Source organism: Diaphorina citri, unplaced genomic scaffold (assembly GCF_000475195.1).
Source record: "Diaphorina citri unplaced genomic scaffold, Diaci psyllid genome assembly version 1.1 scaffold105, whole genome shotgun sequence".
NCBI classification, from domain to species: domain Eukaryota; kingdom Metazoa; phylum Arthropoda; class Insecta; order Hemiptera; family Psyllidae; genus Diaphorina; species Diaphorina citri.
In genome coordinates this window covers 139,481-155,144 of record NW_007377542.1, presented here as the reverse complement: position 1 = coordinate 155,144, position 15,664 = coordinate 139,481, and the positions used below count along the sequence as shown (strand labels likewise).

Below are 15,664 nucleotides of genomic sequence, written 5' to 3'. Positions count from 1 at the left end.
GAACTGTGAAACTGCAAGTTCTAAGGTGTTATCGTCCCGAAAGCCAGCCGTTCCGAGAACGAACCTTATCCGTCCAGGATAAAATTAGCCCCGGGCGGCAATCGAACCCGCTACCTGACGCTTACAAGGCAGACGCGCCACTCTCCAAGCTAACAAGGCTGGCCGAGAGAGAAAGAGAGAAGGGATAGTAGTATGAGGTCGGCTTAAACAATAATTCATGTATGTATGTTTAAAATTAGTGGAGATGCCAATTCCCTATTTCACATTTTATGAGATTGTTCCTTTCGGGGATATATCTAACCTCTTTAAAAAAAAAAAAAAAAAAATCTCCGATTTTGGCCCCGACCATAAGGGATTGGAAAGTCCTGAATTTTTTTCACTCGAGCGTATGTAGATTTACTTCTACCTTCATGATATTTTATGTTATTTTATGCAAATGTGTAGGCAGGGTTTGCCATGATGGTGCCTAATGTTTGGAGAACTTTCTATTTTAATTTCATGTCAGGATTTATAACATCGTACAATTATCGTGTTTGACATATTGCTCAGCGAATGTCAGAAACAATATAGGTACCTACATCAATAGTCACCAGCGAGAGGCCTTTTATTATCTTTATGACGATGTTTTGGAATTGATTTTTATCTGGTTTATATTTTATTTTGATTACTTTCTATTTTAATTTCATGTCAGGATTTATAACATCGTACAATTATCGTGTTTGACATATTGCTCAGCGAATGTCAGAAACATTAGGTACATCAATAGTCAAGAGGCCTTTTTTTAATATCTTTAATCACGATGTCTTGGAATTTATTTTTATCTGTTTACCTATATTTTATTTTGATTATTTCTTCTTTTTTCCATGGGAAATCGAGACTACTTTTCCTCTTCTTTCTTCTTCTTCTTCTTCTTCTGCTTCTTCTTCTTCTCTTCGTCTTCTGTGTGCATGTAGATTTTTTCTTTTTTAAGATCTGATCTTTAAAGAAATTGATAGCCATTTCCTGCTCGAAAATCGCAGGACAATTTACTAGAAAAATCACAGATTTAACTGTCTATTATTATTAGGTAATAGGTAATAACATGGAAAATCGCTAATTGATTTATATCTAGCGACTGATCTGATTATTATTGATGTGGTTTGTTTTTTTGTAAAATTATTTATGATCCAAACCGCCGATGAAATCATCCACTACGAAAGATTAGATTGTGGTCAACCAAACTGTAGGTACCTATCTACGTAATAGGTACTCGTAATATTATCAACTACCTGTATTTGGATTTAGGAAGACGTAGAGTAAAGTAGTTATTTTAGGTAATTATCCAGCTATTTAGGTAAAGTACAGTTGTTTTACCCGAATATGAAGCACAGAAAAGGGAAGAAGAAGAAGGGACCAAAGTAAGTGAAGTCAACTATTAAACTGTCGAGATAAAAAGGATAGGACGAAAAAACGGAAAAGGCTAAGAAAATTTCTCTTCCGTTTTGAAAGCTAAAGAGCTTAGAAAGGCTTACGGAGTTTGACAGGTCAGGTCAGTGTTTTAGAAGGCTCCCTGCTTCGTCTTTACGTAATTAAAAACTTTACTGAGGGAATACTAAGAGGTCAAAGTTCACAGGATGAGCCGGGGGACACAAGAATGGGGGGATTTGGAGCAGGGGTTCTTAACCTCACGGAATAGGGCAACCTACCAATAATACCGAGCTCAATTCTTTGGGAACCACTTCATATTGAGAGGTACCTAACTAATGAATTGACTTGGTTTTAACTTCACCATTGAATTCAATACATGTATTTTAAAGTTCTGAACCCAATGAGGGCAAGTTTTTTTTTTTTTTTTTAAGAGGTCTGATAGAGATAACTGCCAAGGTCTTATCGTCCTGAAAGTGAAGAGAGAATGAAGACAGGATAGGAGAAAGCCAGCCATTCCGAGAATTAACCTTATCCGTTTAGGATAAAAGCCGCCCCGGGCGGGACTCGAACACGCAACCTGGCGCTTACAAAAGCAGTTATAACTAGACTGATTAACCGCAGTAGTGTTTTATTTAAGGTGCGTCCACGTTTTAATCAAAAAAAAACTATAGATTCCACTGAAACCTCCAGCTGTTATACTAATGACCCTCGTAGGTCTGGCTGAGGGACTATAAACAGAGAGTAGATCAGCGTCTTGCTAGGGGACTATAAACAGTGAGCAGACTAGTACAAATTTTCCTTATGCTATAACAATAGCAAAGGTTGAGCGCGAAGGGCATCCACTCGAAAAATTTTGTATAGCCAGAACCAGTTGGCCTCAAAGCGATCATTCGAGAGCTGATTGAGAGGCCGACGACAAACGCCGACCCCATCTTAACATGGGAAAAGATGAAGGAAAAGAAGAAGAAGAAGAAGAAGAACGTAGGTAATTTATAAAAACTACCTATGAGCATACCTACCCAATAGGAAAGGTAAAGAAGAAACATTCACATGAACCCTGAACAGGTAACAGAAAGTAAAAAACATCAGAACTTTACAAGAAGGAATTTCAGGACACGGGGGTAACATTTAGACGGAAAACAGAAAACTAAAACAAAACGCAACACAAACAAAACAAACGTTCAAAAATATTTTCTTCAAAAGTTTCTCTTCAATGTACAAAATTCATTGGCTGTCCCTCCCCCTATGGTTTCGCTTCCTCCCCCTCCAGTTCCCTCGGATTCTTACTCCACCGATTTCCCTTCTCAACGTTTTCCCACACACCGTTTTCTCTTCCATCGAATCCTCCACCATCTCCTCTCCCAACGCTTGAGAAAACAACAGAATTAAAGCGGGTGCAAATAAGCTTTTAGATTTTTCTTCAGTATCCCCTCCACAGTAGAGAAGTGATTAAGATGTTTTTCTGAAATAAATCTGGGTCAAGACAGTTTCGAGCTGCTTTTCCCAGCAGGAAATGAAAAAGGTTGGATTTCGCGTTAGCCCATGAGTGTCAGCTGGTCAACATTTTTGTTCATTTAGGTATTGTTATTATTATTATTTTTTACTTTCTATTACCCTTATTTTTCTGAGGTTTGATAGAGGGAACTTGTAACTGCTTATAAAGTCTTATCGTTCCGAAAGCGAAGATAGAAGGAAAACAGGATAGAGTCCAGTATGTAGGACTATTGCACCCTTGCAGGTAAAGTAAGGTGAAGTTTGATAGAGGGAACTGTGAAACTGCAAGTTCTAAGGTCTTATCGTCCCGAAAGCCAGCCGTTCCGAGAACGAACCTTATCCGTCCAGGATAAAATTAGCCCCGTGCGGCAATCGAACCCGCTACCTAAGGCTTACAAGGCAGACGCGCTACTCTCCAAGCTAATAAGGCTGGCCGAGAGAGAAAGAGAGAAGAGATAGTAGTATTAGATCGGCATTAAACAATAAATTCATTTATAAATGTTAAAAAAAAAAATATAAAAATGTTAAAAAATAGTGGAGATGCCAATTCCCTATTTCACATTTTATGAGATTGTTCCTTTTTAGACACCATAAAATTACACATATTCTTATGAGGCTTGTACCATACCATGTGCGAACAATCATCGCACAAGCTCACCTACAATCCTACATGACAAACATCGTCTTTGTGACGTCACAACCAGCATAAACTTGATCTTGGTGTACCAAATCCAAGTGGGAAGTTGCATGGGTTAGTCCTGGCCCCTAACCTTGTCAATGGAACCAAATTTGGTCTCGTTTTAGGTGGTGTAGACACCTTCTGATGTTGTTTCATTCACGTATCATTATCATTATTTTTATGCGGAGGCAAAATATCTCAAGTTCTTCATTCATACTATGATATGAAACTTATGAGAGTCGTGTGAATAAGTTGGTGGTTCAATATAATTTTTCAATATTTTTATTTCTGACCGAACGAAATGTAGTGTAAGTTTCAGTTAGAGAGGTTTGGATTTAGAGATTTCTTTTCAGTAGCTCCGTAGCATTTATTTTATCAATATCAACAATATTCTCATGCGTTGAGTGAGGTAGGTATATGCCTTATCAAAAGTCAATCATGCAATTTATCAAGTTGTTTTTTATGTGTATTTCAATTTCCAGTTTCATAAAGATAGCCATTGATTGATGGTTTAAATTACTACCTACACAGGTATTATGGATATATGTTTGTACAAATGATAGGTACTACCTTTATGTAAGATATTTTTATCTGTAATATGTAGGATTGCAGGTATTATTTGTACCTCGTTCAATTTTTCTCCAAAAGTTTGCAAGTTTTCATACACTTTTTCCTGACAGAATAATGATATATATCCTCATTCTTTCTGTACCTATGCACCTATTATGGAGTACCTACCTACCTACTTGCTGAGTAGGTAGGTATAGGTATTACCTATACGTCAACCAGACAGACAGGAGTAGTCCTCTCCCCCTCCTATCATACCCCCTCCATTCCATTCATACCCCCCCCCCGTCCCAATACTCATACCCTGCTATCCATATTACCCTCCCATTCTCCCCTCCATCCCCTCCCAATGTTCAATCGAGAGAACTCGCACATAGCACGTAAAATAAACAACTTACCACCCCATACTAGTTCACCTACTACCCATCCCCATCCCCACCCAGGCTACACTTGGGTGCAGATAATTCGGACCACAGTTTGCAATTTTGTCTTGAAAAGAAGGAGGAGAAGAAGCAGAAGGAGGAGGAGGAGAAGCAGAAGGAGAAGGAGAAGCAGAAGGAGAAGAAGAAGAAGGAGAAGGAGGAGAAGAAGAAGAAGAAGAAGAAGAAGAAGAAATCACTGTAATACTGTGTGACGGGGAAATTTTTGGCGACAGGGTGGCTTGTCGCCACATTATCTTCACTCAGCCTGAGTGAGATCGGAAAATCCATCTTTTTACTTCGAAACTTTTTCATTCAGATTTCTGAAATATCCTACTCCTAACTATTATTGTTCGTGGGTGTATGGAATACAATATTTCACCGTTTTACCCCTATCTAGCATAACAACTTCACTAACACTACACCTAACCTAACAGCCTCAACATTGTATACTTTCAATATACATACATCAATACCTACTTTCTTTCTTTCCACCTACTACCCATCCCCACCCATGCTACACTTGGGTGCAGATAATTCGGACCACAGTTTGCAATTTTGTCTTGAAAAGAAGGAGGAGGAGAAGCAGAAGGAGGAGGAGGAGAAGGAAAAGAAGAAGAAGAAGAAGAAGAAGAAGAAGAAATCACTGTAATACTGTGTGACGGGGAATTTTTTGGCGACAGGGTGGCTTGTCGCCACATTATTCTCACTCAGCCTGAGTGGGATCGGATAATCCATCTTTTTACTTCGAAACTTTTTCATTCAGATTTCTGAAATATCTTATTCCTAATTATTATTGTTCCTGGGTGTATGGAATACAATATTTCACCGTTTTACCACTATCTAGCATAACAACTTCATTAACACTACACCTAACCGCCTCAACATTGTATACTTTCAATATACATACATCAATACTTTCTTTCTTTTTCTTTTTTCTTTTATTTAAAAGATGAGTGTTCCACCGCCGTTTTTATTTTGTAGCACTGAAACAACTGCTACATTAGACGCATGTGGCCTGTGTCGTAGCATGCCCCTCTCATATGCCCATCTATTTGCTAACTCATATGTATCTCTATTCTCTACATACATTACCACTTCGATCAGATCTGATGTAAGCGTCGCGTCGTTAGAAAATAACGCTCTCTCTCTCTCTCCTTCCCCTTCTCTTTCCCTCTCTTTTTCCCATTCTCCTCGCTCTCTCTCACCTCCCTTTCCCCCTCTTTCTACTCCCTCTCTCTCTCTCTCTCTCTTCTTCTCACCCCTCCCTCTCTTTCCCATTGCCAGCGATTAGTTCCAATCGATTGCCCGCCCAGAAAATACATGTTACAGCATTTGTTATCTTTTTTTTTCTCGTCTCGTCTCGTCTCCTCCCTCTCCTCAGACACCGAAGCGAATACAATAGTCCGTCCCTTATACCTTTTTATTACTATTGTAATAATAAAGGAAGGACGGACTAAAAAGTAGAAAAATAAACCACCTGGATAGAAGTGATCAAAGGTTCGGAACTTTTGTTTCGTTAACTTTTTTCCAAAAGGAAAGGAAATTTTAAGAGGCCTAACTTAAGAATAAAAAGTGTCTCCATTTTCCCAATTTAATTTCAAGTTTTCCGCAAAAGAAAACTAATGAAAGAAAAACGAAGGTAGATATTGAAAAAGAAAGTATTAAAAAGATAAAAAGGTAAAAGCCGTCCAAGTGCTTTCTGAACCTAAAAGTGCTTTCTTTATGATCAATTTGGTAGATTTTTATTACTTTTTTCAATCTTTGACGGCCTTGTAAGCGCTAGGACGTTCGATTTCCTCCCGGGGGCGGATTTTACTTTTCTTTAGGTCCACTGGTGAAACTTTTAGAACTGTCCGACTTACAGTTGAGAAGTTTAATGTAATAGAAAGTCGTGTGATGTTCACACCAGATTTTTTAATCTGTGACGGCCTTGTAAGCGCTAGGACGTTCGATTTCCTCCCGGGGGCGGATTTTACTTTTCTTTAGGTCCATTGATTGAAATCCCATTCCCCCGACTTTCCTTCCCACAGAGCATAATATTACCTATAGGTTTATAATACGAGTATATACCTATACTTATGTATTATGTATGTAATATAGATTATGTATAATTCGCTCATAGTTTCCTGTGTTCATCGACGCAATTGTCAACATTCTTTGGGAAAATAAATCAGCTCCCGTAATGGCGACTCTATTACCTGTGGCATCAATAAATTGTCGGCTCACAGTTTTTATACAGGGTGACTATATCTGAGGTACCTAGAATTGGTACATCTTGACTTGAAGTTGAGGATAACCAAACAAGACAAGTGTTGCGTCCCACGAGTAGCGAAATTTCAAGACGCAAGTTCTCAGCGGAATAATTTCAACCGCTGCAGATACTAACGGAACTTTCAGCTTCAGTCCTCTATGACAAAGGCATAGCGACCCCAAGTGGAATCAGCAGATCTTCATCGCCAGAAGTTTTAGCTGTGTTGTTGACCCTTGAACAACTTCTGATGTAGGTATCTGGAGTATTCTGGAGCGATAGTTAGGTAACTTAGGTGAGTCTTTTCAGTTATAATTCATGGAAAAATAGTACAAACATTGTGTGGATTATGCTGAAGGCTTGTTATAAAGTTGCTCGGCGTGGCTCATTTATGTAATGTCAGTGCACTCCTGTATCCTAAACCCAGAAGATTTCAACTTTTCCCATAATGACTATTCAAGTATACCTATAGGAAACAGTTCTACAGACCTACATTTACTTACCTACATATACGTAGGTATGTACTTAATTCTGACTCACATAATTCTGATTATGTATGATATTATTAAGTTTTTCTATTAAAGAGTAAAGTTCTTCTTCTTCTTCTTCTTCTTCTTCTTCTTCTTCTTCTTCTTCTTCTTCCATGATATCTAGTTTCCTAGTTAGAACTATGATGAATATATTTGGTATACTACGGGATGGGCATGCTACGACACAGACCACATGCGTCTAATGTAGCAGTTATTTCATTGCTACGAAATAAAAACGGCGGTGAAACACTCATCTTTTTTTTTTTTTTTACTTTCTTGATTTGGCGGGGCGGAGAGCTACCGCGCTCCTTGATCATTCACGAATGTCAGTAGGTCACTCCGAAATAGTCAACTATACCTACATTTTATATCTCACGGGATAAAAACTAGAGGTTGTTAAGGTGCGTCCAAACGTAGTCGACCGGCCGTCGATCGACGAGCTGGATGTAAGTTATCCAAGTAGTTCAGTCGACATCGATCGACGGCCGCTTGACTAAGTGTGGACACACCTTTAGATACTTATCTATGTAATAGGTAGGTATATATGAAGTTAAAACAACCTAAATAGCGGTATCACACTATTTTCAGCGGTAAAAAAAGAGGAACAAAATATTCAAGTTTAGCTGAATTTCAGTGACGCGGAACCATGCAAGTGATGACGTCACAGTCGGAAAGTGAAAGTACAAACATTGTGTGGATTATGCTGAAGGCTTGTTATAAAGTTGCTCGGCGTGGCTCATTTATGTAATGTCAGTGCACTCCTGTATTATGCTATATGCTGGCAGTCGTGAGATCATCTGCCAATGGGAACGGTACCATGTGCTCTCAGTAATACCCAGAGATTGGCTTCGTTTAGAATGTTCTTTGTTAAATAGCACTATAGATAGCTTTTGCTGGACCTCTTGGTACAATTTAGTAAAATATTATTGCATTGTAAACTAGGGTATCATTGTCTTGAAGAGGCTGAATGCGCCCGAAATCTAAGCACAGAGGGGAAAAAACTTTGACCCCGCCGGGAATCGAACCTATGACCTCCGGCGTGCAAGCCTAGTGTGATAACCACTTGGCCATGGACGTTGTTTTGCCCAATTACTAAGGACTTAAAAGTAAATTGGTTGAAGGGGGCGTGAAAAATCGTCGGATTTTTCTCATCCACATCCTATAATGATGTTTTCCTCGGCATGAAAACTGAAGATGAATGTTTGGTAAATTTATCATGGGAGTAGAAACATGGGTAAGAACAGCCTGATGTGTGGAACGTGTAATGGGATAAATGAAGCATGTAAAGTTTATGGGCTGCCAGAGATTACGCCACCAAAATGTTTCGAGGAGGAGGAGGAGGAGGAGGAGGAGAATAAGAAGGCGAAATCTCATTTCAAAATTCATTAAACAATTTCATTAGGTTTCGCTTTTCGTTCCTTTTATCGTATAGCTTTTTTACTGTTCTACTTTTAGGATTAGGGAATCGTCAAAGTTTATTGAGGTTAATGAGTTTTAGTACTTTTTAGTGAAAACTCCCTGAATTTTTGCCTTTTTTGGATGGGTCGAAGAGAGTCGTGTGGAGTAAAGAATTCTTCTCCTTCTCCTCCTCCTTCCTCTTCTTCTTCTTTTCCTTTTTCTTCATCACACTTCTACTTCTTCATTCTAATTACTTTTCCCAAAATCAGTTTTGCCTGAACGTGCTTTTGACCACTACATTTGCTGAAGCAACAGAGGTACCTATGTATGAATGTATGTTTGGCACAGACTGTTTTGTAATCAAACTCAGTCAACACCAAGCAACAATGATCCAAGATGTCTTGCATGCGGCCAAATCTTCAAATCAACCGCAGACCGCAGGACTGAAGAGTCACATGAGGGGTGCAGCTTGCAGAGGGACAGCGCAGAGCTAGACAACATCGTCTCGATGAACGTCTTCTTAAATGTATGTTCACAATATGATGGGTATTATCTACTCATTTCATAGATTTCGAGACTTGAATGAATTATCAAAAATAAAATAAAAATATTGGTATAGGTTAAGGTATCAGATTAGACAGGAGTGTTCCTTCTGAAGCTACAATTCATACTCTTGGCATTCAATGTCTGCCTATTAGAGTAGACGACATTCGCCAACTATTCCGACTGTTTTGGCACAGACTTGAGCGCATTCAAATTACTTCAGTCATGTTTACAACATCAAACCCAACCCCTTGTTAGCCAGCCTCGTGAGAAGAAACTTCTATATACGAGTGTGTTGTAGATAACTTCTACCATGTACGAATATGTATGTACATATGTGTAGGTACGAAGTATGTTGTACCTATGTACGCAAGTTCAATTCTTTCCATACAAATGGTGCATAGAAACACATACATGGTTGCCATATTATTTATCAGATGGGGGAGCCCCCACCGCCAGCCGATGCCTACCCCCCCGAACCCCCGGGAGCGCGCAGCGCGACCGCATGCCCAACCCCGCGAAGCCCCCGGGAGCGCGCAGCGCGACCGTAAACAAGGGAGCGCGAAGCGCGACCGTATACGCAACCCCGCGTAGCGAACACGCGAAGCCCCCGGGGGGTGGAGGGGGGCGAAGCCCCCCTCCCGAGCACGAAGTGCGAGTTATGCTATATGCTGGCAGTCGTGAGATCATCTGCCAGTGGGAACGGTACCATGTGCTCTCAGTAATACCTAGAGATTGGCATCGTTTAGAATGTTCTGTGTTAAATAGCGCTATAGATAGCTTTTGCTGGACCTCTTGGTACAATTTAGTAAAATATTATTGCATTGTAAACTAGGGTATCATTATCTTGAAGAGGCTGAATGCACCCCGAAATCCAAGCACAGAGGGGAAAAAACTTTGACCCGCCGGGAATCGAACCTATGACCTCCGGCGTGCAAGCCTAGTGTGATACCCACTTGGCCATGGACGTTGTTTTGCCCAATTACTATGGACTTAAAAGTAAATTGGTTGAAGGGGGCGTGAAAATCGTCGGATTTTTCTCATCCACATCCTATAATGATGTTTTCCTCAGCATGAAAACTGAAGATGAATGTTTGGTGAATTTATCATGGGAGTGGAAACATGGGTAAGAACAGCCTGATGTGTGGAACGTGTAATGGGATAAATGAAGCATGTAAAGTTTATGGGCTGCCAGAGATTACGCCACCAAAATGTTTTGGGGAGGAGGAGGAGAATAAGATGCCACAAGAGTCACCTATATTTTCTCCTTTGTATTATTAAAAGGTCTCACTGAGATCCTCGATCATTTGAGAGAAGTTCCCACCCCCTTTCAGCATGAGGTCTCAGAAAAGCATGAGCAATCTCGATTAAATCGCCAGTAGATCCTCAATAATCCTTTTACACTGAGTAGGTCCTTTACACAGGATTGTAACTAACGTGTCCAACTCCTTGACCCTTGCTCTATCTAGTCGGCTGAGTGGGTTGGAATCATGCCTACAATAAATTTATTGGAGAAGACTGAACTCTTCAGGCATAAATCGTTGCATGCATGAGTAATGAGGCTGAAGATGTTAAGGACACTGGTCTGATTCTGAGTCACTATCTCCTCTCACTGGCAATTTTCCACTGGACTGATGGTTGTGATGGTATTCTCAGCGGGTATATGAGGATTTATCGTGTTTCCTTTGGTAAGGCTGGAGATTTGCTGGTTTTAAGAGTGTGATTCCGTATATCCGTGCGATATTGAACGGTGGAGACAATCAATGGTGAAGTCCTGAAAGTCTGATCTCAATCAGAACAATGTAAGTCCTCTACGTTACAAACAAAGAGATGGTCTCAATATAAGTGGCCACAATCTAGTCAACTAGTCATCCTACGTCTTTTATTATCTTTAGAATTCGCATAGGGTTTGGCATTCAGCAGCCTCCACGGAATCCTATTCCAAATGATCTTATTTAGCAACGCTCTTTGCAGAACAATGTAGGTTGTTAGCTATTAAGACCAGACAAGATTTGCTGGTTTTAAGAGTGTGATTCCGTATATCCGTGCGATATTGAACGGTGGAGACAATCAATGGTGAAGTCCTGAAAGTCTGAGCTGAGCTCAATCAACTAGATAATACATATTAGCAAAATCAGTGGTATCCAGAAAATGAAGATAACTTAGTAGCTTTCCGAAAGGTATACTTAATCTTTAATAAAATATAAAAACAATAACCATAGCACTTTTCTGTATGACATAAATGTTAATATATCTGCAATCTGCATAGGATACACGTAAGTCCTCTACGTTACAAACATAGAGATGGTCTCAATACAGAATGAACGTTAGATGAAAATGTCATTGAACTGTCAAGAAGCTGAAGAACTGTTACCTGAGCAAAGAGGTATGTGACGAAAAAAATGCTGCCGATGAGCTTGGATTAAAAGAAATGCAGACCTAGACAGATGCCCAATTAGCCATTCAAGTTTGAAGAAGTCCATGCAGAATGCCTGTGAAGAATGTAAAACATCTCTATTCATGTCCACGTAAGTGTGGATCTAACATCTCATTCACAAGACTTGAGAAAATTTAAGAGAGGTCAATCGACAACATTCAACAAGCATTCCAACCTTCAATTTAGAAACGACGGAAACTTTGAAAGGAGAAAATCTAAATTCAAAGGAAAAGGAAGCTGTACGAGTCAAGATGGAACGAATTCAAAGGAAGCTGATGTTAAACTTGTTGGGATGGGAGGCAAAGATGGAAAGCACGTCCTTTATTATAAATGAGAGACGGGGAGCATGTCGAGCAAATTGACTGACATAAAATTCAAATGCTACCGGAATGCTACACACATGCCTTTCTTTTTATACTCGAGTTCAAGTTTATCTCCGTTTTATTGACGTGCTTGATGTACTACACAACCTACACATGGATGAGAACATTGACATGGAATACACACATCTTGAAAAACACAACCAGACAGGCGACAAACTAGGTAGGTACTTGCGCCTACATACTTGGATAGGTTTTTGGAAATAAAAATCTAGATATCTAGAAGATCGATATTTTTATGTACTCACCTAGATTTTATGGGCGAAGGTGTATGGTCGAAGGACTAGATGGGAGATAAAATAATGATTTTTAAGACCATACTATTGTGTTGTACAGGTTAGATGTTACTCGTTCTAAATCAAATGCATATAGCCTGTGGAATTATGGCAGTATTTTCCATAGTCAAGGATACCAAGTTTCATCTCTCACAGAGCAAGGGTGTGGCAGAACTTCCAACTTGTCACACACAACTTGAAACAAAAACGAATCTGAGTCTCTTGTTCATTGTGAGACATGACTGCTTGAGATACCTAAACTATTTTTTTGCAAAAAGTACCAGCATAATATTTGGAAAACAAATTAGATAGGGACATTGATGTACTACACAACCTACACATGGATGAGAACATTGACATGGAATACACACATCTTGAAAAACACAACCAGACAGGCGACAAACTACTTGCGCCTACATACTTGATAGGTATTTGGAAATAAAAATCTAGAAGATCGATATTTTTATGTACTCACCTAGTTTTTATGGGCGAAGGTATGGTCGAAGGACCAGATGGGAGATAAAATAATGATTTTTCCATGTAGATAAATTCCCATTTCCTGGAATGCAATCCATACGAGTAGATAGGGACATTATTAGATAGGTAATACCTACCTACCTCCCTATGTTCATAGGTAATAGCTATCTACCTCCCTATGTTCATAGGTAATACCTATCTACCTGCCTATGTTCATAGGTAATACCTATCTACCTACCTAGGTATTTAGAAATAGAAAATATAATAAAGATGTAACTTTCAAATTCGAAAATAAAATACCCTACATATTACTCGAGAATACATTGGACATGAATTTATCCAATAAGCAATAAGTTACTCGAAATTTTGAAACATCGATGCTCCAAGTGGAAATTTATGATGTCTGACATCAAGTTCAAAATCACCAGGGACACCAGGTAACTTTTTGTGTTCCACCTAACGCAGCACCAGGTAATCTTCTAAGTAATCTAAGTAGATCACCAGAGGTAAACCTAATCCTAGTGGGATTGATGAGCTCATAGACCCAAGATCCCAGCAGGCGATCTCGACAAATATCTTCAGATCTGATCTTGCCTGAGTTTTTATTGCTCGCGAGTTAATGTCCTCATGACAAAATGGTTTCATATCGAGGATCTATTTAGGAGTCGTGTTCAAAGAGGGTGTCCTCGATTCTGACATGCATGTAGATCGACTGAAAAAAAGTAAAAATATTGTAATAAATGTAAACTGTAAAAAAATGAGTGTAGTAAATATAAACGATTCGGTTTTAGAGGAGCGCCGAACGATTTCAAAACTCCTAAATAAAATCTATGTCACCTCAATCTTGGTCATTTCATAAGAGGACCAACAATTGGGAGATTTATCTGAATGTTCCGTCAATTTTTGGAGTCTGTGAAATCCTTTCAATTCGGGTAAAAGGTATTGGTAAAGGTAGGGCCATCGGCTTTAATAAACGCCCTTGGTCACTGCGACCTGGTTCGGGTAGCATTAATGGCTCCACCACCAACCCTTTATGTACCTAACTGCCAAAGTCTTGTCGTCCCGAAATCGAAGAGAGAAGGAAGATAGGTTAAGAGGAAACCAGCTGTTCCGAGAACGAACCCTATCCGTTCAGAATAAAATCCGCCCCGGGCGTGACTGAGGTGAATGTAGGACGAATACTATGAATCGCTATTATGGAACACTAAAAGCTCTCCTTTTGTTCAAATTAAAGTAGCCAGGAAGCCAGCCTAGTTAGCTTAGTTGGTAGTGCGTCTGCCTTGTAATAGCTAGGCCACGGGTTCGATTCCCGCCCGGGGCGGATTTTATCCTGATGGGATAATGTTCGTTCTCGGAACAGCTGGCTTTCTCCTATCCTGTCTTCCTTTTCTCTTCGATTTCGGGACGATAAGACCATAGTAGTTAAAAATCCAGGGTTCAAAAAATAAATTTAAAAAACTTAAAAAAAAAAAACTTATTTCGGCCCTCCTGAAAAATGTGATTTTCGCACTTACGCCTCTTCGTGTTTGGAACGACGAAGTGTATTATCTACAATGTTACATAATTAACTGAGAGCGACGAATTCAAAGTACACTGATACAAAGTAAATCTCTATAACAAGCTCTATTGAAAAGATTTTTTTAGTGGCGAACACATACGTATCGAATGTCTCAGGAACTATTTTACGAAGAATTATGTCCTTGCCTAATAAGGCAGTGCTGGTTGTCTTGGTAATGCCTATCGCTCCTTGAAACTATCTACACTAGGTGTGTTACATGTGAAGTGCTGAGAAAACAAGAAGGCAAGATTAAAACTTTGGGCGTTTGATGAGGGTATAGAGCTCATCATGTCTAAAATTGTCCAACGCAAAAGTGACCAAGTGATGGATAAATTGATCACTTATTGATAGTCAAGGAGATATAGTTTCCGGAATTTGATATCTCTACAGCTTTTACGTTTGAAGGGATTTCCCAGTCACAGGGACCATAAGGTGCGATTTGGGATATGGAACTTGAAATATCGATGTCAATCGTAAACTAACGAAACCGTGAGTGTTGAATTTGATGATTTGGGACAAGCAACTATCAACTTATTGGAGGAAATTTGAACAGATTAGGGGATGACCCTAAAACCACTTTGAACCATAGATATGAACACATACCTAACTATAACCCGAGCTCCGAAGCTTACATTGTACTCATTAGCAATGAAATGCTCGAAGCTTTTGACCCTGAGAGTACACACAGCCATGGCGCATTCCATGTTAATAAATACGCAGACAACATGAACAGTGAATACAAAAGAAGATGCGGTTTTCACCATTGGATTCCTTATTTTTTGTAGGTACTGAGAAAAATCGGAAAATCCCGAAATTCCAAACCGTTCCCGAGGTGGGGTTCAATGCTCCCTTTGCATAATACATAGGTAGGGTAAAAGTACCATTCGTCCCCTTAAGAACAATTTTCGAGAACGAATAACTGGGCTGGTGGACGAATAACTGGTGCCTTTACCCTACATACCTATGAACAATTGAACATGGGAACATTTCTTGACAAAATGAAAAAAAAAAGTTCATCTCACGAAATGTGTCGCAAATGTTGAATACCCATTTTTTTTTTTTTTTTTTTTTTTTTGCAAAAAGTACTAGCATAATATTTGGAAAACAAATTAGATGGGGACATTATAAATTAGATAGGTAATACCTACCTACCTCCCTATGTTCATAGGTAATACCTATCTACCTCCCTATGTTCATAGGTAGGTAATACCTATCTCTATACCTCCATATGTTCATAGGTAATATCTAC

The 15,664-nt window shown here is 39.3% G+C and overlaps 1 protein-coding gene across 1 annotated transcript in view; it reads right to left on the bottom strand.

Moving 5' to 3' along the window:
* The window catches only part of LOC103524569, a 92,851-nt gene extending 77,744 nt beyond the window's left edge, over positions 1-15,107 (bottom strand). Inside the window, exon 1 of the mRNA XM_008489596.3 lies at positions 15,048-15,107. Coding sequence (XP_008487818.1) covers positions 15,048-15,107 — 60 coding nt within the window. The remainder of the gene's footprint in view (positions 1-15,047) is intronic.
* Between the last annotated feature and the right edge of the window lie 557 nt (positions 15,108-15,664).